The sequence below is a fragment of the Antedon bifida genome, chromosome 4 (assembly GCF_963402885.1).
Source record: "Antedon bifida chromosome 4, ecAntBifi1.1, whole genome shotgun sequence".
Taxonomy (NCBI): Eukaryota; Metazoa; Echinodermata; class Crinoidea; order Comatulida; family Antedonidae; genus Antedon; species Antedon bifida.
In genome coordinates this window covers 9,532,293-9,552,627 of record NC_136229.1, presented here as the reverse complement: position 1 = coordinate 9,552,627, position 20,335 = coordinate 9,532,293, and the positions used below count along the sequence as shown (strand labels likewise).

At 32.7% G+C, this 20,335-nt stretch overlaps 2 protein-coding genes across 2 annotated transcripts in view; both read right to left on the bottom strand.

Moving 5' to 3' along the window:
- Window positions 1-20,335, bottom strand: part of LOC144839162 (uncharacterized) — a 304,410-nt gene that overhangs the window by 12,230 nt on the left and 271,845 nt on the right. The gene's annotated exons all lie outside the window — the stretch shown is intronic.
- Window positions 292-20,335, bottom strand: part of LOC144840959 (uncharacterized) — a 37,805-nt gene continuing 17,761 nt past the window's right edge. Inside the window, exons 7-10 of the mRNA XM_078697067.1 lie at window positions 6,569-6,641; window positions 5,665-5,834; window positions 2,805-3,443; window positions 292-2,389 (exon numbers count right to left, since the gene is read on the bottom strand). Coding sequence (XP_078553193.1) covers window positions 292-2,389; window positions 2,805-3,443; window positions 5,665-5,834; window positions 6,569-6,641 — 2,980 coding nt within the window. The remainder of the gene's footprint in view (window positions 2,390-2,804; window positions 3,444-5,664; window positions 5,835-6,568; window positions 6,642-20,335) is intronic.

Genomic DNA, 20,335 nt, shown 5'->3' with positions numbered 1-20,335 from the left:
ATAACTATTAAGTGGTTAACTAGAAAGTTTTTAATTTCTGTGTTGACAAATATAAGTGTACGTGTTGAAATGACTATATCTGGCAATTTTAACTTGCGTAAAAGCAACTTAAATTTTCTCCAAACACTAACTACCTCCCTACATGAAACAAACATATGGTTATAATTATCTTCTTCATTACAAACTTTACAAAAGGCAGAATTAGATAGTTTCCATTTCAATCAATCAATCAATCGTTCGATTTATATAGCGCCATTCCAACATTCATTGCTCATGGCGCTGTAGAAAAAATCAGAAAAGGTGAGTTTTGAGTAGTGACTTAAAGTGACTCAATGATGATGTGTGTTTAATGTTCAAGGGTAGGTGGTTCCAGAGCCTAGGTCCAGCAACACTGAAAGTCCGATCTCCCCAACTATGTTTGCTCCTCGGAATGTCCAGTAGCACCTGATGACTAGATCTTAGTTCTCGCTTTCCCTTCTTGACTGTCAACAATTCTGAGAGATATTTTGGAGCGCAACTATTTAGGCAACGGAACACCAGCAGCAGGATCTTAAATTTAACACGTGACTCCATGGGTAGCCAATTTAACTCTTTGAACAATGGTGTGACGTGATCATACTTTTTGGCACACATCACCAAACGAGCTGCCCAATTTTGCACCTTCTGGAGAGTCCGCAACTGCTTCTTTGGCAGACCATACAGCAGGGAATTTCCCATATCAAGCCGACTGGTAACAAAAGCATGTACAATCTGCTCTGTTGCACACTGGTTCAAGTAACGTCTGATCTTGGCAATGTTACATAAATGGAAAATAGCAGATCGGCAGATTTTGTTGATATGTGATTCCATGGTCATTTTACAATCAAGTTGTACACCAAGGTTACGAACTTCTGTTGATGGATTGACTAGCACGCCACCAATATGTAGGCCATAAAACCGGATCTTTTTTCTCTGCTGAACAGAACCAAATAGGATCACCTCGGTCTTTTTATCATTTAGCTTGAGGAAGTTGGAGCCCATCCATTTTCTAATCTCAGCAGTGCATGCTTCTAACCGTTTTACGGCGGACAGAAACTTGGTCTGGCAAGGCTTGACAGAAACGTAGATTTGTATATCATCTGCATAGAAATGATGACATAATCCGTGTCTTTGTATTATTTCAGCAACTGGTGCAACATAGATGGAAAACAGCTGTGGTCCAAGCACCGAACCTTGTGGGACGCCACATAAGAGAGGACGGTCATCTGATGAAACATCACCAATGCAGACGGCCTGGGTTCTGTTCCTTAGATATGATGTAAACCAAGACAATGCTTGATCTCTTACCCCAATATCATGTGACAATCTATGAAGAAGCAGTGAGTGATCTACTGTGTCAAAAGCAGCCGATAAGTCTAGTAAAACTAGAATAACAAGTTCTTTATTATCTATTGATGTCAAAACGTCATTCTGAACACGTAGAAGCGCTGTCTCCACACTGTGGTTAGCTTTGTATGCTGATTGGTAAGTTTCATGGAGGTTGTGATTTGACATATGCTTAGAGAGTCTAGCTGCAACAACACGCTCAATAAGCTTCGAAACAAAGGATAAATTTGAAACAGGTCTATAATTTTTAAGAACTTCTGGGTTGAGGCCAGTCTTCTTCAGCAAAGGCCGTACATGTGCTTTCTTTAAATTCTGCGGTACTGTGGATGTGATAAGTGAAAGATTAACTAATTTCATTAGCACTGGAACTATTACAGTAGCGCAATCCCTTAAAAGCCAAGTTGGAATAGGATCTAGCTCACAAGACTTTATCGGGGATGCCTTGATCAATTTCTCGATCTCCTCATCTGTGGTTGGTTCCAGAATAGACAGTTGACAGCTTAAAGGAGCCCTTGTACTAAATGTATGCGCATCTTGGAGAACAGATTGAAGAAACCCTGATCGAATTTTAGTGATCTTTTCATTAAAAAACTCTGAGAAACGTTCAGCAAGAATACTGGTTGATTTACAGGTAGGTAATGGTGTCTTATTTCCTCTATGCAGTAACGTGTTTACAATTTTGAATAATTGCTTCTGGTCACCTACAGCATTATTTACTAGATCTGAGTGATATTCCAACTTTGCAGTATGAATATGTGATGATACACATTGGCGCTGATGTGTGTATGCATGCCAATCAGTTTCGAGACCTGTCTTACGCCATTTCCTCTCCAGCTGCCTTCTTACTTTTTTCTGTTTTCGTATCTCATCAGTATACCATGGAGTTTGCGGTCGAATAGTCACCAGACGTGACTTAGTTGGAGCAAGTTTATCAATGATTGAACGCAATGTAGAGTTGTACATACATATAGCATCATCAATGTTACATGGAAGAGATACAGTCAGTGTTAGTGGTAGTAACTCGCTGACAACAGAGTCAGCACAGAGATTCTTGTAGTTACGACTAGAAAGTGAGTGAGTGGCCGAGCGGTTAAGACAGTGGAACCGTAATTACGTAGCCATAACATCGGCAGGAGTTCGAGGCTCACTCACTCCATGGTTCTGGTGGTAGAACGAGTCTTCTCGGATAAGGACTATAAACCGTAGGTCCAGTGTACACAACTAGCTCGTGTGCACTTTAAAGAACCTAGTACATCTTTCGAGACGAGTAGGGGGTTACCCCGGTGTATTAGTACATCACAGCCACTGATCACAAACTGGGCCCTCTGGGAGACCAGTCTTTGACTGAAGAGGTTACCCAGTATAAATATATATTTCAACCAGTATAAATATATATTTCAATCAAAACTATTTTCTGAGTTGGCGGCGGTTTATTTAACTGTAACTTACAATGTACGGCTGAGTGGTCAGATATATGTGGGATGCCCACATTTACATCAGCTAGAAAAGTGTCAGTTGATTTGGTAATAAGCAGCTCAAGAGTATGACCTGCCTCATGGGTTGGTTGCTTAACATGTTGAGTAAGATCATAAACTTTAAGAAGGCTCATAAACTGCATAACCTCCCTATTCTCGGATTTGTCAAGGTGAAAGTTGAAATCCCCGGCAATGAGCAAGTCGGAATGTACTAATGCAATGGTATCAAGCATGTTAGAGAACTCATTGAAGAAGTGTGAGACGGTGAAACCATTTTTCTTGCTAGGTGGAGGACGATAGATAACTATGATTCGAATTCTGTTACTAAATTGAATTCCCAACGATTCAAAAGTACTACAGTCAGGTAAGTCCAGAGAGCGTGTTTTTAGACCAGCTTTGTACATGAGGGCGACTCCCCCATGACGACCATATGTTCTAGGAACATGGTTAAACATGTAACCATCTGGAGTTATGCAGCCAGCAGAAATTGAGTCATCATCACGCAACCATGTCTCAGTTAGCGCAAAAATGTCCAAATCGTTATCTATAATGTGCTCAAATATTGAAGTGGATTTTCCGGTTTGATTCGGATCACAAATTGATCTTGCATTAAGTAAACAAAAAGAAATTCCAGTTTGTGCACTGCTTGGATTTGGGATGGATTCTTGAAAAAATAATATGTTTTGCTTTCTCCGCTTTGATGCGCCGCCACGGCATCCCCGTCTCGTTCGATTTTTAATGTTTAGTCCAAGCCTACATAATATGTAACTCCAAGTAGATGAATCCAATCGGATAGATTTCGAACAGCAAGATATGCTGTGTAATAATTTTGATGTGTAGTTGTACATTGAACCAAATAAATAAATAAATGGTGAAGAGTACACATTCCTAGCTAGGCTCTATAAATAAACTTATAGCTGAAATCCATCAACTTTCTTTCTTTAATTTTGTACAGCTTCACTGACCATACATTATTCCAGTTAATTACACTGTGACATTCAAAAACTTTCTAAAATTACTTTCTTTTTCATATTAATTTAAATACATTGCATGCAGTACAGTAATATTCAATAATAAATACATAATATCTAGTTTTAAAATACAATAAAGCTAACATTCTTCTAGTCTCTTCCTTCTGTAAATTCTGCTGTGAAGCACTTATTGAATAACGTTTTGACATCACAACGTATTATAGTCTCGCCATCTTTATTTATTAGATTTGATATCTCTGCTCTAGTTTTTGTTTTACTTTAACGTAATTCCATAAACTGTTTGGATTACCCTTTATTTCTCTAGCAATTTATTTGTCATTCTTACAGTAGCATTAGCAAAGCATCCTTGTAATTCCGTACTCATCCCATGTATGATCATATTCATTTTTAACATTTTTGTTCAGTTCCATTTGCTATTTTTTACCTTAATAAAGACATTAACTTCGTTGTTTATACATTGTTCCTTGTTGATTTTACTCCAAAGTAAGCTGGAAATGTATTCATAATTTGTTTAAATTTTCTACATGATTCAACACCAGATAGAGTATTGCATAGAAGCATCAAGCCCTTGTTACTCAAACAGCTGCTCATATTCTTCTTATATAAATTCCTTGTTTTAAAAAAAAAATCAGCTTCTTGATTAATAATAGTTGTTTTTTTTTTTGTTCTTGGTCTGTATACTGTATTAAAATTTGTTATTTATATAGTTAATATCTCAAATAAAAGAATGAATGAATTTAAGAGATACATGATGTCCTTCAACTGTAAAATCATTTTTAGGTGTACTTCACATGTACTGTCATAATATAAGCTTCCCCAATCGCTGAAAATGCAAAATAAAGGTTGATTTCAACATTTTAATATCCACTCAATCATGATTAACCAAATCATGACAAACATAACAAATAATATATATATAAAGAAATATCAGGGCCTATATTGACCAATGCATGGGGTGTCGTTGGCCAATGGCCACAATAAATCTGCAAACTATATGTACAGTATAATATATATAGTGTTTTGTTATCTCCAACTTAAATGTTGATAATCATTGTATAGAATGAAAGATGGCAGTAAACCCTTCTCCTATCGTACCATTATTATGTGAAAATTAAATTATAGTTTACGTAATAGTTTGAGTAAGAAAACATCCTAAATTTTACTAACGCATCCATAATTGTATTTTGGTGGAAATTTAAAAATGACAATTTTGAGATTGCATGTTATTTTTTCGATAATAGTAATCAAACAAGAAAAAAGTGTCATCAGGTACATATTTTGAATAAAGGATGCTAATTTGATACGTACAAAAACGTAAAGTTAAAGTCTAATTATTTAGGATTATCGGAATGACTGCCTTGGCCATAATTCTCCTTTTACCACCATTTTTACATATTAATAATGTTACTTACAACCAGAATGCCAGGTCTCCGCATTGTCCGAAGAGCTGAATAAGAAGGTTGGGAGATGTGTTCCTTCAAAGTCACATCCCATCAGTATGTCGTTAAGCATTAGCCAACCTTTATCCATTGTGCATCCGCCGTAGTGTTTATTAATATAGAATACCCGATGTTTTCTATTATGCAAACAACATTATAATAATATTATATATCTATATTTTCATATCTTTATTTAATTTTATCAATAATCAATAAGAAATACAAACCTTTAGAATGTGTTTAAAAAGATGTGATCTAACTGTAGGCCTATTGCATTTTGTATATAATTATAATTATTGAAATATGTTACAAATTTGTTTATAATATGTAACACATGAAATTCATAATTCTACAATCTCCATTTTCCTAATACAAAACAGGCTTACAACTTACGAATGACCTGCTATGCTGAAGTAACTCATCTGTACACCAGGCTTTAAATCATCCCAAGGTGAATCAAGAAGATGTTCAATTGAAAACCAAGATGTTTTAGTCGTTGTACTTCCGTTGAATATCAAATGTATAAGTTCATCCTGACATTTAGAATACAGTGTTAACTTCACCTATACAATAATTATAGTAAACATTACAATGCATACATAATATCCATGTTTCTTGACTATGTTATGTAAACCATTATAATATTATAAACAGAAAAATAGAAAAAAAGATAATTTGATGACAAAGCCGGGAAAATCAAATTCTAAAGCGTTACATGCATAAGTTATTAAGTTAAGTAGCTTACTTTATTAATGTTCGCTAAATCCAGTCTTCAAAAGCTTTGCTCAATCTAAAGTTTTCTGAAGAATCAAATGATTTAGCAGCGCATGAATCTGATGTTTCAGTTCCATCGACAAAAGAAGTATAAATAGAAACTCCAGTTCCCGACATGCCCTTGTATATCAAGTTCCATTCTAAAACCAATAAGATGAATAATGAACGTTTACTACACTGTCTATCTAATCGGTATAATTGCGACCATTTTATTGTAGTAAAACATAGCAGTAGAACTACTCCCTTAGCATTACTGATAAGTTATGGCAGTATTTTGCGGTGGCGTGGGTGGCGGTGGTGGCGTCGGCGGCGGCGCCGGCAGTGGCAGCTGCAGCAGCAGCAGCGGAGGCAGCGGCAACAGCAGCAGCAGTAGTAGTAGTAATAGTTAGGACTAGTGACAACATACTGTAACAATGACATTAGTTGCATAACAGTACAGTAGTAAAGAAGCAGAGATGAAAGAAGCTACAGCAGGAAGGTAACTGGCCTGAATTTTAGTGTTAACCATAGAAACTCAACTTACCATTAGCACGGGTTTCCAAACAATACTGGATTTCATGGCGAAAGACTCCGTCTTCACAATGAACACACGATTTCTTTAAAAAATAAGAAATGTTTATATATGCGTATTATTATTATTATTTTAATATATCATATTAGGTGAAATATAACATTCCCAGAAAAAAAAATTCTAGAGGGATTTTTCTACATAATTTTATAGAGGGCGCATAGCAATACATAAATACGTAATATAATAACAATTTATTTCGACAAGCGAAATATTTAATTGGCTCAATGGTTAGTGCCTCAGCTTTATCACTGGAGTTTTATTTATATAATAACGTTAGACGTGGCGATATAATAAGTAGTTATGTGTTGCGACAGGTAACAATTTTACATAGGCTACTAATATTACCATTTAAAAGTACATTATTTTTGTTTTTTAAAAAAAAGCAAACTAAAGTAGTTACATGCTTACCTCCAAAATAAACTCGTAGTAAACTACATCGTTTATCATCTTGGATGTCTCCATATCGTCGTTTTTAACGGAATTTAAATAACATACTTTTTTCTCTTTTTCGTAAGAAACTGACAGGCACAATTGCTCCTTCTTGCATGAGATAATACATCGAACCACTGACTCACTTCTAAAACGTTGTATTATCTGATCAGTAACAGCTAACCTACCACCGGGTCCAATTTTATGCATTATGGTAATTGGTTTACATTTTCTTTCCACGACTGATTGACTGTTAGTAAATTCTAGAATAAATATAGGTTATAAACAGTTTAAAAATACATAGCAAGGAATTATTTTGTTGATCAATTTTTTCTTTTATGTAACCGCATTAAACAAAATCACTGTATTGTTTTATCATTGCATTATTGAATACATTTTAAATATATGCCGGGCATTTTACAATTGCAAATACAAATAGACAGGGGTAGTTATGAGACCCAGATATTCTCCATGCTGTTTATGCTCAGACCTGCGATTCTGGTTTACATAAACTTCGCAATTTTGCTCAGATAAGTTTATAACAGAAGTATGTTTAATATAAAACAATTAATGAATGTTTTGTACTCCTCAGATGGGAAACATATTTATTCAACCCAGCTCCACCTAATTCATAGAACATTTCAATCGCATCAACTCATAAAATCATGATAAGTTTACGACTGGATAAATTATTACATTATGTAAACAGTGTTCTAATCATACCTTTGATTGATATCATCATTATAAACAATATAACTTTGTCCACCATAATGTCAGATTTAGGCCTATAGACCTAGTGGTCTATTCACAACTCTGTTGATGGGGAAAAAATTATATCCGTAATTAAATTTCTGCCAATAAGGACTGTGTCATGCTAAATTAGGTACTCAATTTAAGTTGGTAATTGTACTTAATGCTTACAAACCGTTAGACCAGGTGGCTATTGTCATGTAACCAGTTATTTATACTGTGTAATAACTTATACACTGCTATTTTTGTTATTAATGTATGTATCAGCAATTCATTTTAAAATTTTAATTTGGAATTATAATAGTAAATTATATTCATTCGTACCAGTTTTCTAACTAGCTAAAAATGTAATCCAGTTTAGCTCCCATCGCAACATTTTCATTGCTCTTTACGTAGTTCCCAGTCATAATCATTAGTCTTATGTATTCGGGCTTATGATATTACTTAATACCATAGTTGAATATGAAATACTTCTAGTATAGTTTACGCAATGATGTTTTTTGGATTACATTACATTAAAGACCACTTTTGTGACACAGATTTATTTTTGGGTCTTTAATTTGATACCATCGCATTCAAGTAAATAACATTTAAAAATTACAAAGATTACAATACTTCCCTTGAAATTGTGAATATTAAACGACTAGATGAACACCGTGAAACTATGTCGTAAATTTGCTCCAGATTGTATTATAGCTATAAAATTTAAGGAATGGTTTATTAGAAACCCTGAGCTTTCTGTTAGTATTAGATAAGACAATAATTTGTTGAGCCACTATGTAAAACAAACCGATACCATAATGTCTTACTTCCCTTACTTATTTAATTGAATTGTTAAATTTGTAGATACATTATAGATAAATTTGATTACATTTTTTCTTGTTCTTTTGATTTTAATATGCACTTTGTTAGGCCTATAATATTGTTTTATGCCTGTTTTAAACGTTTTTATATTTGTAAGTATCATGTAATTCAGCCTTTGTTGGCGATTTTGATATTCAATCATATTAAATGGAAGTAGTTTTTAATTTGATTTCACCCAAACCGTGGTCTTTGGTCAAATAATAGAATATCGTTTGTTCATGATTGGAATCTTTAATTTTATAACCAAGAAAATGTTTCTAGTAAATTAAAAAAAGGAATTAGCAATAAATAATTTGAAATAAAATATGGATGATAAGCATAGAAATATCAATACTATATATATAAAGATAAATTATTATAACAAAGCTGCTTTATTATTGGCGTGTAATCGAAAAACGAAACGAAGAAGCAATAGTTTTAACTTATTGAACGATTTGACAAAAAGGATGACAATTGCGGGTCGTAAACACCCGCTGTTTGTTGATAAACATTAATTCCATTGATCTTCTTATTGATCGTTATGATTTTTATTTGATTGATTTTATAGATGGATCCATAATATAAACGTCTTTTATATCTTCCTTCGTTTTCTCGAATGTTTTTAGCCTAACAAAATTATAGAATTTGAATTCAAGATTTTTGTTTATCTTTCTTACAAAATTAAAAGTGTTCAGGCCCGTATCCCGGTCGAACTTACCCCGCCGTTTGTTAGTTGTATTATATTTAGTTGACCATGAATTATCAAATATAAATATTTAGTCGATCAAGTAGATCATTTTTTAATTAATTGCTTCGATTGATTTGTATGCCTAGTATGTAGTGGAATAAATTACGAAGAATTAAGGTCCTCGATTTGATATTTAACAAAAAATTATTGTTACCATTTTATCGATTGAGTTGTAGGCTTATTATGTAGTGGATTATGTTACCTAGTTTTTTTCCCTTATTTAACTAATTTGGAAAGAATTGCTGTTGCCGTTTATCGATTGAGTTGTATTGCATAATAATGAATCATTATTATTAAGTAGAATATTTTCCTTAATATTTTCGTAGTTGTAACGCAGATACAAATAATCTGACCAATTACTCAACACCAAATCTACAGTAGTTCAGTTCAGTTCAGTTTTATTCGGTTCACTCAAAAATACAAAGACAAACATAACAGAAAAAAAAGCACAAGATAACAATATTAAAAGAATGAACCGAGGAATAACCCAAGAAAGTTTAAATGAAAACTTATTTCCATTGGGGTCCTCAGACATAAAACTAACACTGATAATTGCACTTAAAGTGCCCTATGACTACTAAAAGGTTAAAAAATTGTACAGTAAACATGATAAGGATTACACAGTATTTTGATAAAATGTGATTTTACATATTTAAAATTTAAAATGTAGTTAAAATATTGTAATGTTTAAACGTTTAATTGCACCTAATACAATTGCCTAAAGTTAAAAATATATAAAATACTGTACAAAAATGTTACATAGGTATTCTTTCAGATAAAAGTGATTTTACATTATATTTAAAACTATTTAAAGTATTGCAATTTTTAATATTAATAGGAAGTGCATTCCAATATTTTATACTATTGTAATAAAATGTATTATGTACATTACCATGAGGAACTCTAAAATTTGTGTTACTGTGCCTTGTATTGTATCCATGCGTATCACTAATACGTGTGAAGTGTGAGCTTAAATAATCCGGACACGTTTTATTAAAGATATTGAAAACATGCCTAAGACACAGATATTTTACACGATTTTCTATATTAAGCATACCAAGTGTAGTGAGTTCAGAGTAGCCAACATGGGCTCTGGGTTCCAACTTTGCAATAAATCTTACTAGTTTATTTTGGGTGGTTTGTAATTTGTGTTTAACATTTTTGTTAACTCCATGAAACCAAGCTGGTGAGGCATAATCTAGTAAAGGCTGTACCAGCGCCATACCTAACAGTTTTCGTGACTGTTTGTTGATAAAAGGGGATTGACGCCAAAGATATTTTATACGGGAATTAGCCTTTGTATAGACTGATTGAGCAAAGTTGTTCCCAGTGACATTATGATCAATTACAATTCCTAAATAGTTTACACTTGTTTTACGTTCAATCACTTGACCTTTATAAATTATCTTAAATGATTCAACATGTTTAACTTTTCTTTTTGATCCAAATAGTATTGCTTCTGTCTTTCCAACATGCAAGGATAACCTATTATCTGCCAGCCATTCGTAACATGACGATATGTTTTTACTTAGAACCTCTTCGATTACCTTTGGATCAGAGTGAGAAAATGTAATGGCACTATCATCAGCATATTGGCGTAAAGTACACAGTGAATTAATACTAATTGCCATATCATTAATATATACCAAAAAAAGCAGTGGCCCCAAAATACTTCCTTGTGGGACACCATGCGTAATGTCTTCAATAGAAGATTTTTCGCGGTTGATTTCAACATACTGTTTCCTTCCGGAAAGGTATGAGGAAAACCAGTCTGTTTTGTCGACACTTATTGCAGATAACTTTCCATTAGGTATAGCGTGGTCAACCGAATCGAACGCCTTGCGTATATCTAACACCATACCAGTGTAAAGACCTCTAGATGTGTTCTCTTTTAGTTAATAACGATTACAATGCTATACTTGTTATACCTGGTAAACAGCTAATCGTAGTTTGACCTTCAGAAACGTCACTGCATACATACTACGATAATCGTAAAGTATGTTGTTTCTTACATAATTTCAAGAATATCATACACCCCTTTTATTTCTGACCTTTTCCAAACTATCTTGAAAATTCGAAGTCTTTGTGAATTGTGCTATTTTTGTATCTGCGAACATATTAGGCCTAAGGAATAATATTCTACGTAATAATAATTCACTATTATGCAATACAACACAATCGATAAACGGCAACAAAAATTCTTTCAAATATATTTTTAAATAAGAAAAAAATCCACTACATAATAGGCCTACAACTCAATCGATAAAATAGTAACAATACTTTTTTTTAAATATTAAATTGAGTAACTAAATTCTTCTTAATTTAATTCACTACATAATAGGCATACAACTCAATCGATGGTAATAGCAATTATTTTTAAAATTATCTACATGACTAATATTTCTACTTAATAATTCATAATCAACTAAATATAATACAATTAAAAAACTAATGATGAAAATGTTAAAGGGGGATTCTGGGTTTAAAATTGCTTTTAAATATCGTTCATTTATAAAATAGAGTGTCAGAATGAAGAAATAATAACGAGAAATTTAAAAATAAAATTTCATATACATGTTAGGGTAAATTCATGGAAAGTCTATTTTTCAGCAGCTTAGGGAAGCTTATTAATATTCATGAGATATTCACAAAATCAGTGGATTCCAAACTCGCGACGTCATGTACGTTGTGTTTGTCAACTAATTTACATCTCTCTTCCCTGTCAAACGACTACCAACCGATCAATGTGAAATACATTTTTTGTAGAATTTCCAAACTAGACCTAAAGTATAATAATAACAGTAGTAGCATATATTTATTTTACATTTAATGATATTTCTTTTTGTTACAAGTACACAAACCACTAAAAAAGATGAATTCAATAACTTATTAAATTAATTATAAATATGACCGATCTAAACTATATAAAATATAGATTCATAAAAATTCATTTAAATAATAATTGAAAATAAATACATGACGTACTAAAAACAATTACTGTATACTGTACTGAAAGCTATACTAGGCCTAGAGTGTCTATAAAAGTTAAAGGCCTAGTAGGCTATTATTAGTATTAAAGGGAGGCTAGACCATACGGTTCACCTAGTCAATATTTAAAGCACAAACCTAGTCAATATTTAAAGCAAATAAAATATATTGATGTTAGAGCTGGATATTTCTATCCATTCATCATTTTTAGCTTAAAATATACAAATGTTGTATGTTGTTAGGGAGACCTGACTATGCAGCAGCAGCAAATTCAGCGGAAAAGCAAGTGGGCCTAGAAAAAGTGGTCCCTACAAAAACACAGCAAACACACATAGTAATGCTAGAATCAATGTTTTGAGAAGCTACTATGATGCTATATGATTTATTAAGTTATTAATACTACTTTACAGATTGTAGTTATATATAAAATATTAATTAAAAAAATTAAAAGATAGTCTTACAATTCAAGTTGAAATAGTCAGCAAATGACACTGCGAAAAATGTAAACACACAAGTTTTGGACTCTTCCATTATGAAAAATAGGGATGTATTAAACTAAAAAAGAACCTAGAGAATATTGAATAGCAGGTTCTTTTATTTTTTTCTCATAATATTTGAAGTTTAAGCAACATTTCACAAGAAAACCTATCGTGAAATAGAAGTGAAGATATAAAAATCTACAACCGGAAAAAAAAATCATATTTTCCCCATTTTATAATGATAAGTTACAAAAACTGTTTAAAACTACTAATAAAAAAGTGAGTTGTCTTTAAAGGGTTGTAATAAAAAATGCCAGCAGTTTTGAAAGTGTCTTCATGCAGTTTCTGAAAGCCTATAAAATTATAAACATTTTGATATATAATTCAGCTTGTTAATTTGCCGGTTGCACTAACTCCTTAAATAAGCCACTTTTTGGGCATTGCTTCCTCTACTATTAGTACAGATCATGGAGTCATAAATTATACTATTATTTTTTATACCTCTATAGTACAGATCGTATTATCGGCTTCACGTACTAGGCCTAGGCCTAGCCTATATCATTTTGTTATGGGCTAGAGCTATTCTGACTAGGGATTCCATGCCACGATGGCTACGTCAAAACATTTGGGCCCATGGGCCTAGCTAGCCTAAGAGACGATTGGCCCATAAATAACAAAACTCAGTGGATTCCAAACCCATCCTATCTACCAAACTCCTAAACAATCTAAACTTATTATTATCATCATTAGACGAAATTACTGTTCATTTTTGTTAAACTAATTCTTTATAACAAATATGTAATGTATAGAAATATTTATAAAAGTAATCGAATTAAAAACTCTTAATTTTCGATAAAGTTATACAACATAATCAAAATATATTATTCTACTTGTAATGTTTAAAATGATGATAAGGTTTATTAAAATGTTGAACGCTATTAATTGATCGTCTTGTCATAGCGTCGGGCGTAGTTTTTAGGTCGTCGTGAGATCATTAAACATGTTTATTTTTCTCCCGACGAGACGACTCAGTCTGAGTTGACATTTACGATTTAGATTCAAGATTGTATGTATTGTTTTTAAAGTCCTAGATAGATATATATATATATAGAAGGACTAATCTATATTCACGTCACTGTAATGCGCTCTATACAAATACATAAATAAATTTAATTAAATTCAATAAAATAGTAAATTTTAATAGTAGGCTATGCTAAACAGCAAGTCTACATAGGGAGATACTTATGATTTACTACTATAGATTTATGTTATATATTATATATAATTTTTGTCGAATTACTTATTTTGAAAAATAATAATCATATACATAGTAAACTTAAATGCTATATAGGTTAGGTCTAAATCTTATTTACTATTAATGTAAATAATCGAATACTAACCTATTCAGTAGGCCTACATACACAGTCTGTGAGGATAGAACTACAGACGACAAAGGCAGCACACAGAAAAGTGTCGTACAGTGACCATGCGTATAGATAAACATGGTTCTGAATTATGCGCATTCGCAGACCTCCAAAGTCTGTCTCCGGATAATAGTGGCATTTTGTGTCATTTTCCACTTTCCCGCCAAATTACAAATGCTACCGATTTCTTTTTTATATATATATGAAGATTAAAAATATCCCAATAATGTATACCAATTTATAATATCTACAACCTCTAGACTATAAAAATAGAGATTAGAAAGCACACTATTTATAATACAGTCATGCATTCAAGATATAATGTCTCTTGAATTGGATCGAAAAAACACATTATTTACCTGAAAAACTGTAATTTAAAGAAAAAATAATCAAATTGACTGGAAGTCAATGGGTTTTTGGTTGAATTTAACCATTTATTTTGTCTTTTTATATTAAGTGCTAACATTATTTTTATTATTGTTTTTTTTTCTACGGAAGTGAATAACTTTATTAAAACTGCGAAATGGCCTATTCAATTTTTTTTTAAATTAATTTTCATGTTTCATAGAGGAAAATACATCTTAAATAGTTGCATTTTCCGCATTTGGAACGCCATGATATACCCATTTTTACTATTAGAACCTACTATAAAATTAAAAGAACGCGCTGTACTCAAAGTTACGCGGTGAACAAGGTAAAATTCTACGGCATGCTAACGTTGACGCGCAACAAGCAGGTTTGATTTCACGGAGGCAGGGCAAACACAATTATTGGAAGGGCATTTGCTTATGTTGCGCGCGTTACGTTGCGTCGCTAGTGGGAACCAAGCTTTAATAACTGTTAGTCATTGGGTCAACCAAAATAATTTTAGTTGAAAATATATGTAACAAATTCTTTCAGACCCTAAACTTTCTCGATATTGGCGATAGTATTCATCTCCCGATATCTTTCACTAAAACACAATTTCTCCAGATAATAATCATAAAACATATCCCGACAATTTATAATATCTACGCCCTCTAGGCTCTAAATTGAGATTAGAACGTATACTACTTATAATAGATTCATGCATTCATTAATGGTGAAATATTTAGTTGGTATCTCTTTTTCAGTCTTTGGTTTAATATTAGGGACTTTACGAAATACGACGGCCGGGAAGCCACAGGACGGTGCTCATGAAAACTCTAAATAATAATTTAACTTCTAATTTATTTGTTTAACGAAACAACATTTTTATTGGGTTAAAATAGCTGCGTTAAAAGCAGTACATTCTGCGCGGTGTTTGAATGCGAGGCTCATAGCTAAGAAGGCTAGATCTATGCTGTTCCACCAGAGCCAAGCGATTCAGAAGGGCCCCACGCCGCGAGACAGGGGAGGGAGAGAGATACTGTCGGTCGTCGTCGTCTTCGCGTAAGGGTGCGTAACTAATAAAACGGCTATGTTGACTGTATAAACTGTCGTGTTTCGTAAAGTCCCTATTATTGATACAAATATCTTTCTATTTTTAATAGCGCCCTCTATAATTGTTTAATGTCATTTTTAAAAATCTTATAGCGCCTTCTATAGAAAAATATCCCAATATTTGTTTAAGTTGGGCGACTATATAACTTGTTTATATCAATATCTAGTCTAGTGGTCGTTGTAGTCGTGGTGAGCAAATTATGCCAATCTAATATTATTAATGCTCAAAGCTTCTAACCGGTTCACATTATAACCACGGAGTAGTAAAGAAAGGTAAACTTGGAGAACTTCCGATTCGGCGATCAGAAGTACAACGCATAACACAGTGTGTGGTCATGATAGTCGTTAAGATCGTCGTGGTCGTTTTCGGATCGTTAAATATATCTTAAGCTTGGTTGCCACTAGAAAACGCAACGCCAAGACGTAAACGCAATGCAAGCGAGTTGACGAATTTCAGGCCACAGTTTGAATAATCCATCGTTTGTGAATGGTCAAATTACTTGCGTCCTAGTGGTAACCAAGCAATAATAACGACAACTACTAAGTATAAAATTGTGAAATATATGTTTTATTCAAGTTTTTTCTTATCTTAGCTAATTAGTCATGTACTGCATCGTACTGTGTAAAATGTGTTTCAATGAAAAAAACAGGAAAGGAATACAAGTTTATTTTAACATTAATTAATCTAGCCAGCATAGTCTATAAATCGTTTTATTCCTAATGGAAAATTAGGTTGCAAAAATGGATATATATACACTACACTAAATACTGAATACTGAATACTGAAATGCTTTATTTGTCCATCATCATCATAAAATAACAACAGAAATTCTTCTTGAAGATTGACAATTATTAGTACAATATTAATAAATAGATATACAATATAATATATTATATACACACACATAATTGCACAAAAAATATAAGTTATGAAACACGGTGTAAAAATGACTAGGTATTAAAAATAGGATTCAGGAGATTAAAATAGTTTAAAACAGCTTTAAAAGGATTAACAAAACAGCTATAAAAGGATTCAAACCATTATAATGTTCCTAAAACCTTTACAATTTATAAATTGCTAAAATTTCAAATAGGTTAAAAATGTTTAAAACGTTTAAAAATATTAAAAATATAAAAACATTTATAAATTGAAAAAAAATTACGTTTTAAAAGTTTCATTGTTTACATAGTCTTGTATTACATAACATTTTATCGATGGTGGCGTGAATTAATTATATGAATAGGTATATAATAATAATAGGCATATCTTGATCTGTTTGCCTTAGTTATTGGAACTATTGTATTCTACCATTGCGTTTGATAATCTCAGCAACAACATGAGCAGAGATATCAAATCTAAAAAATACAGATGACAAGACTATTAGGGTGTGATATCAACAAAATAAACAGAGGCTGAGATATCGAGTTTTGAGTTCTCTTCTGAAGAAATTCAAAAGTACCTAAGTAAAATTAGGCATCTGTAAATCGTCTGAACCAGATGTTATTCATTATTGATTTCTCATAGAAACATGGGGAGAAATTCCCGATTTTTAGTCGCGTGTATGCGCGACTCTTCAGCTCGCTATGTCGGTCGGTCGGTTGGTTGGTCGGTCAGTCAGTTGGTCGATAAACACTAATTAAAATTTGAGCACGCGACTGCAGCCATGTATATGGCCTTGTTTAAGGAGGTGGCTATACTAAATTCATGGAATAAAGCTAATGTACAGCAGTCCCTATATTATGATTCATCCCCAGATAGAGTATTGCATAGAAGCATCAAGCCCTTTTTACTGAAACAGCTTCTCATATTCTTTTTATACAAATTCCTTGTTTAAAAAAAAATCAGCTTCTTGATTAATAATATTTGTTTTTGTTCTGTATACTGTATTGGAATTTATTATTTATATGGTTAATATCTCAAATAAAGAGATACATGATGTCCTTTAACTGTAAAATAATTTTCAGGTGTACTTCACATGTACTGTCATAATATAAGCTTCCCCAATCGCTGAAAATATAAAATAAAGGTTAATTTCAACATTATAATATCCACTCAACCATGATTAACCAAATCATATATATATATATATATATAAACACAAGAGGCAAAGAACATTAATTCTAAACCGCCCGGTGATATACTGAAATTTAATTAATTAATTTGAAACGATAAAGATGAGGAAATCTGTGAGAATGAGAAAAAGTCGCCCCAACCGAGACTCGAACTCGGACCGCCTGCTTGATATGCAGTTGTCCTAACCATTAGACCACTGGGGCTTTCATGGTATTGTTCGATTGGATAGCGACTCTTTAACATTCTCGGCGTGGTACGGCGGAACAGCACTAGTCCTCAGTTGTACGCACGCGCACCAGAGATCAAATTGATACGCCCTCATCTTACAGTATTTTTATTCACGAGGCGGGATCTCAGAAGAGATACTTTTATATATATAAACAAATCAGGCACAGAACATTAATTCTAAACCGCCCGGTGAAATACTCGGCGAGAATGTTAAAGAGTCGCTATCCAATCGAGTTCGAACAATACCATGAAAGCCCCAGTGGTCTAATGGTTAGGACAACTGCATATCAAGCAGGCGGTCCGAGTTCGAGTCTCGGTTGGGGCGACTTTTTCTCATTCTCACAGATTTTCTCATCTTTATCGTTTCAAATTAATTAATTAAATTTCAGTATATCACCGGGCGGTTTAGAATTAATGTTCTGTGCCTGATTTGTTTATATATATATATATATATATATATATATATATATATATATATATATATAATTAAATATCATGACAATGACAATGCATGGGGTGTTGTTGGCAGACTATTTGTACATTATAATTAACTATATGCACAGTATATAATTATATATAATGTTTTGTTATTTCCCTGAAAAAACTTCAATTTTGATAATCATTGTATGGAATGAATGAAAGATGGCAATAAATCCTTCTCGTATCGTACCATAATTATGTGAAAATTCAATTATATCGTAATAGTTTGAGTAAGAAAACATCCTAAATGTACTAATAGTCCAGTCAATCTATGACAAAAAAGGGCGTAACCCAAAACAAATTGCAATAGTTTCCAAACCTTTTTTATTTGATTCTATAAGCATCTGGGAAGATCATTTCCAAAATCGGTGCAGTGGAACATACTTTTTAAGGGGTTTTAAGGTCATATGGGTCAAATTACTTATTTTTCTATTTTGAAAACTACTAGGCGTAGCATGTTAATTTTTGTGTCAAACTATTCAGAAGACCCATATTTATATGTACGCTAATAAAACCTTTTTACCAAAATTACAGGAAAGCATGTTTTGACCTTGACCTATTTTCGTATATTTGTATCTTAGTAACCAGTGGGCGTAGACGAGCGTTATTTGCGTCAAACTACTCAGAAGGTCAATGTTTATATTAGCTCTAATGGAAAAGATTGACTGTACTATAACCCTCCCATAATTGTATTTTAGTCCATCTTTTTATGGATTTTGATTCTCGATACCATCAGAATGAATTATTTTTAACTGGACGACTGTCAGCATTGAGCAATTTGCATAATTAGCATAAACAAAATGGCCGCTATTTTCATAAAACATGCTATATCTCTGGAATTACTTGACGTAGTGAGATAATTTTGGTGTCAAATTGTTCACAATGTTTATATTAGCTCTAACAGATTTTTGTCAAATTGACCGGAAACCCCATTTTTAGCAATTTTGACCTTTACCTCTTTTCGCTATATCTAAGTAACGGCAGGTCGAAGAGAATGAGAACTAGGAGCAAATTGTTCCCAATATATACATTTCTATTCAGTTTAACAGATGAAATTGCTGGAAAATGACCGGATATGTGGTTATTGACCTTAAACATAATGTAATAGTTATTCGATATTATAATAACATAAATTAATAAATATTTGTCGTAGGGAGCCAATTTTTGTGTTAAATTGTTCACAATAATTATATGTTATATGACATAATAATAATAATAATAATAATAAGCAATAGTGACGCAGAATGGTCAGCAGTTATTGGATAACATAATACAGTGTTAATATGTCTCAACAAAAATTTGAGCTGCAGACCAACTTAAAGATTTTTTGAGTACTTTTCTCACATGGACCAATGCAAGGGACCCACAGTTCGATCGATATATATATCCGATGCAAGGCACATTTATAGGCCAAGAGTACCCAAAAGGTTCTTTTTGGAAAATCGATAAGATAAGAAATAGGGCTTCCAGTCAAGTTTACAAAACAAGGTATGTTAGAGCAGCAATATAAACATATGCATTGTGAACAATTTGACACCAAAATTATCTTACTACGTCAAGAGATAAGCATATTTTATGAAAATTGCGGCCATTTTGTTTATGCTAATTATCCAAATTACTCAATGCTGACAGCCGTCCAGTAAAAAAAATCTTCATTCGGATGGAATCGAGAATCAAAATCCATCAAAAAAAACTATAGAAAACATTGCAAGGTTAAACCCCTTGGCTGCCGGACTGGTGGAAATGTGATGTGTGATTTCCCATTTAAAATTTGAAAATAACAATTTTGAGATTGCATATTATTATTTCGATAAT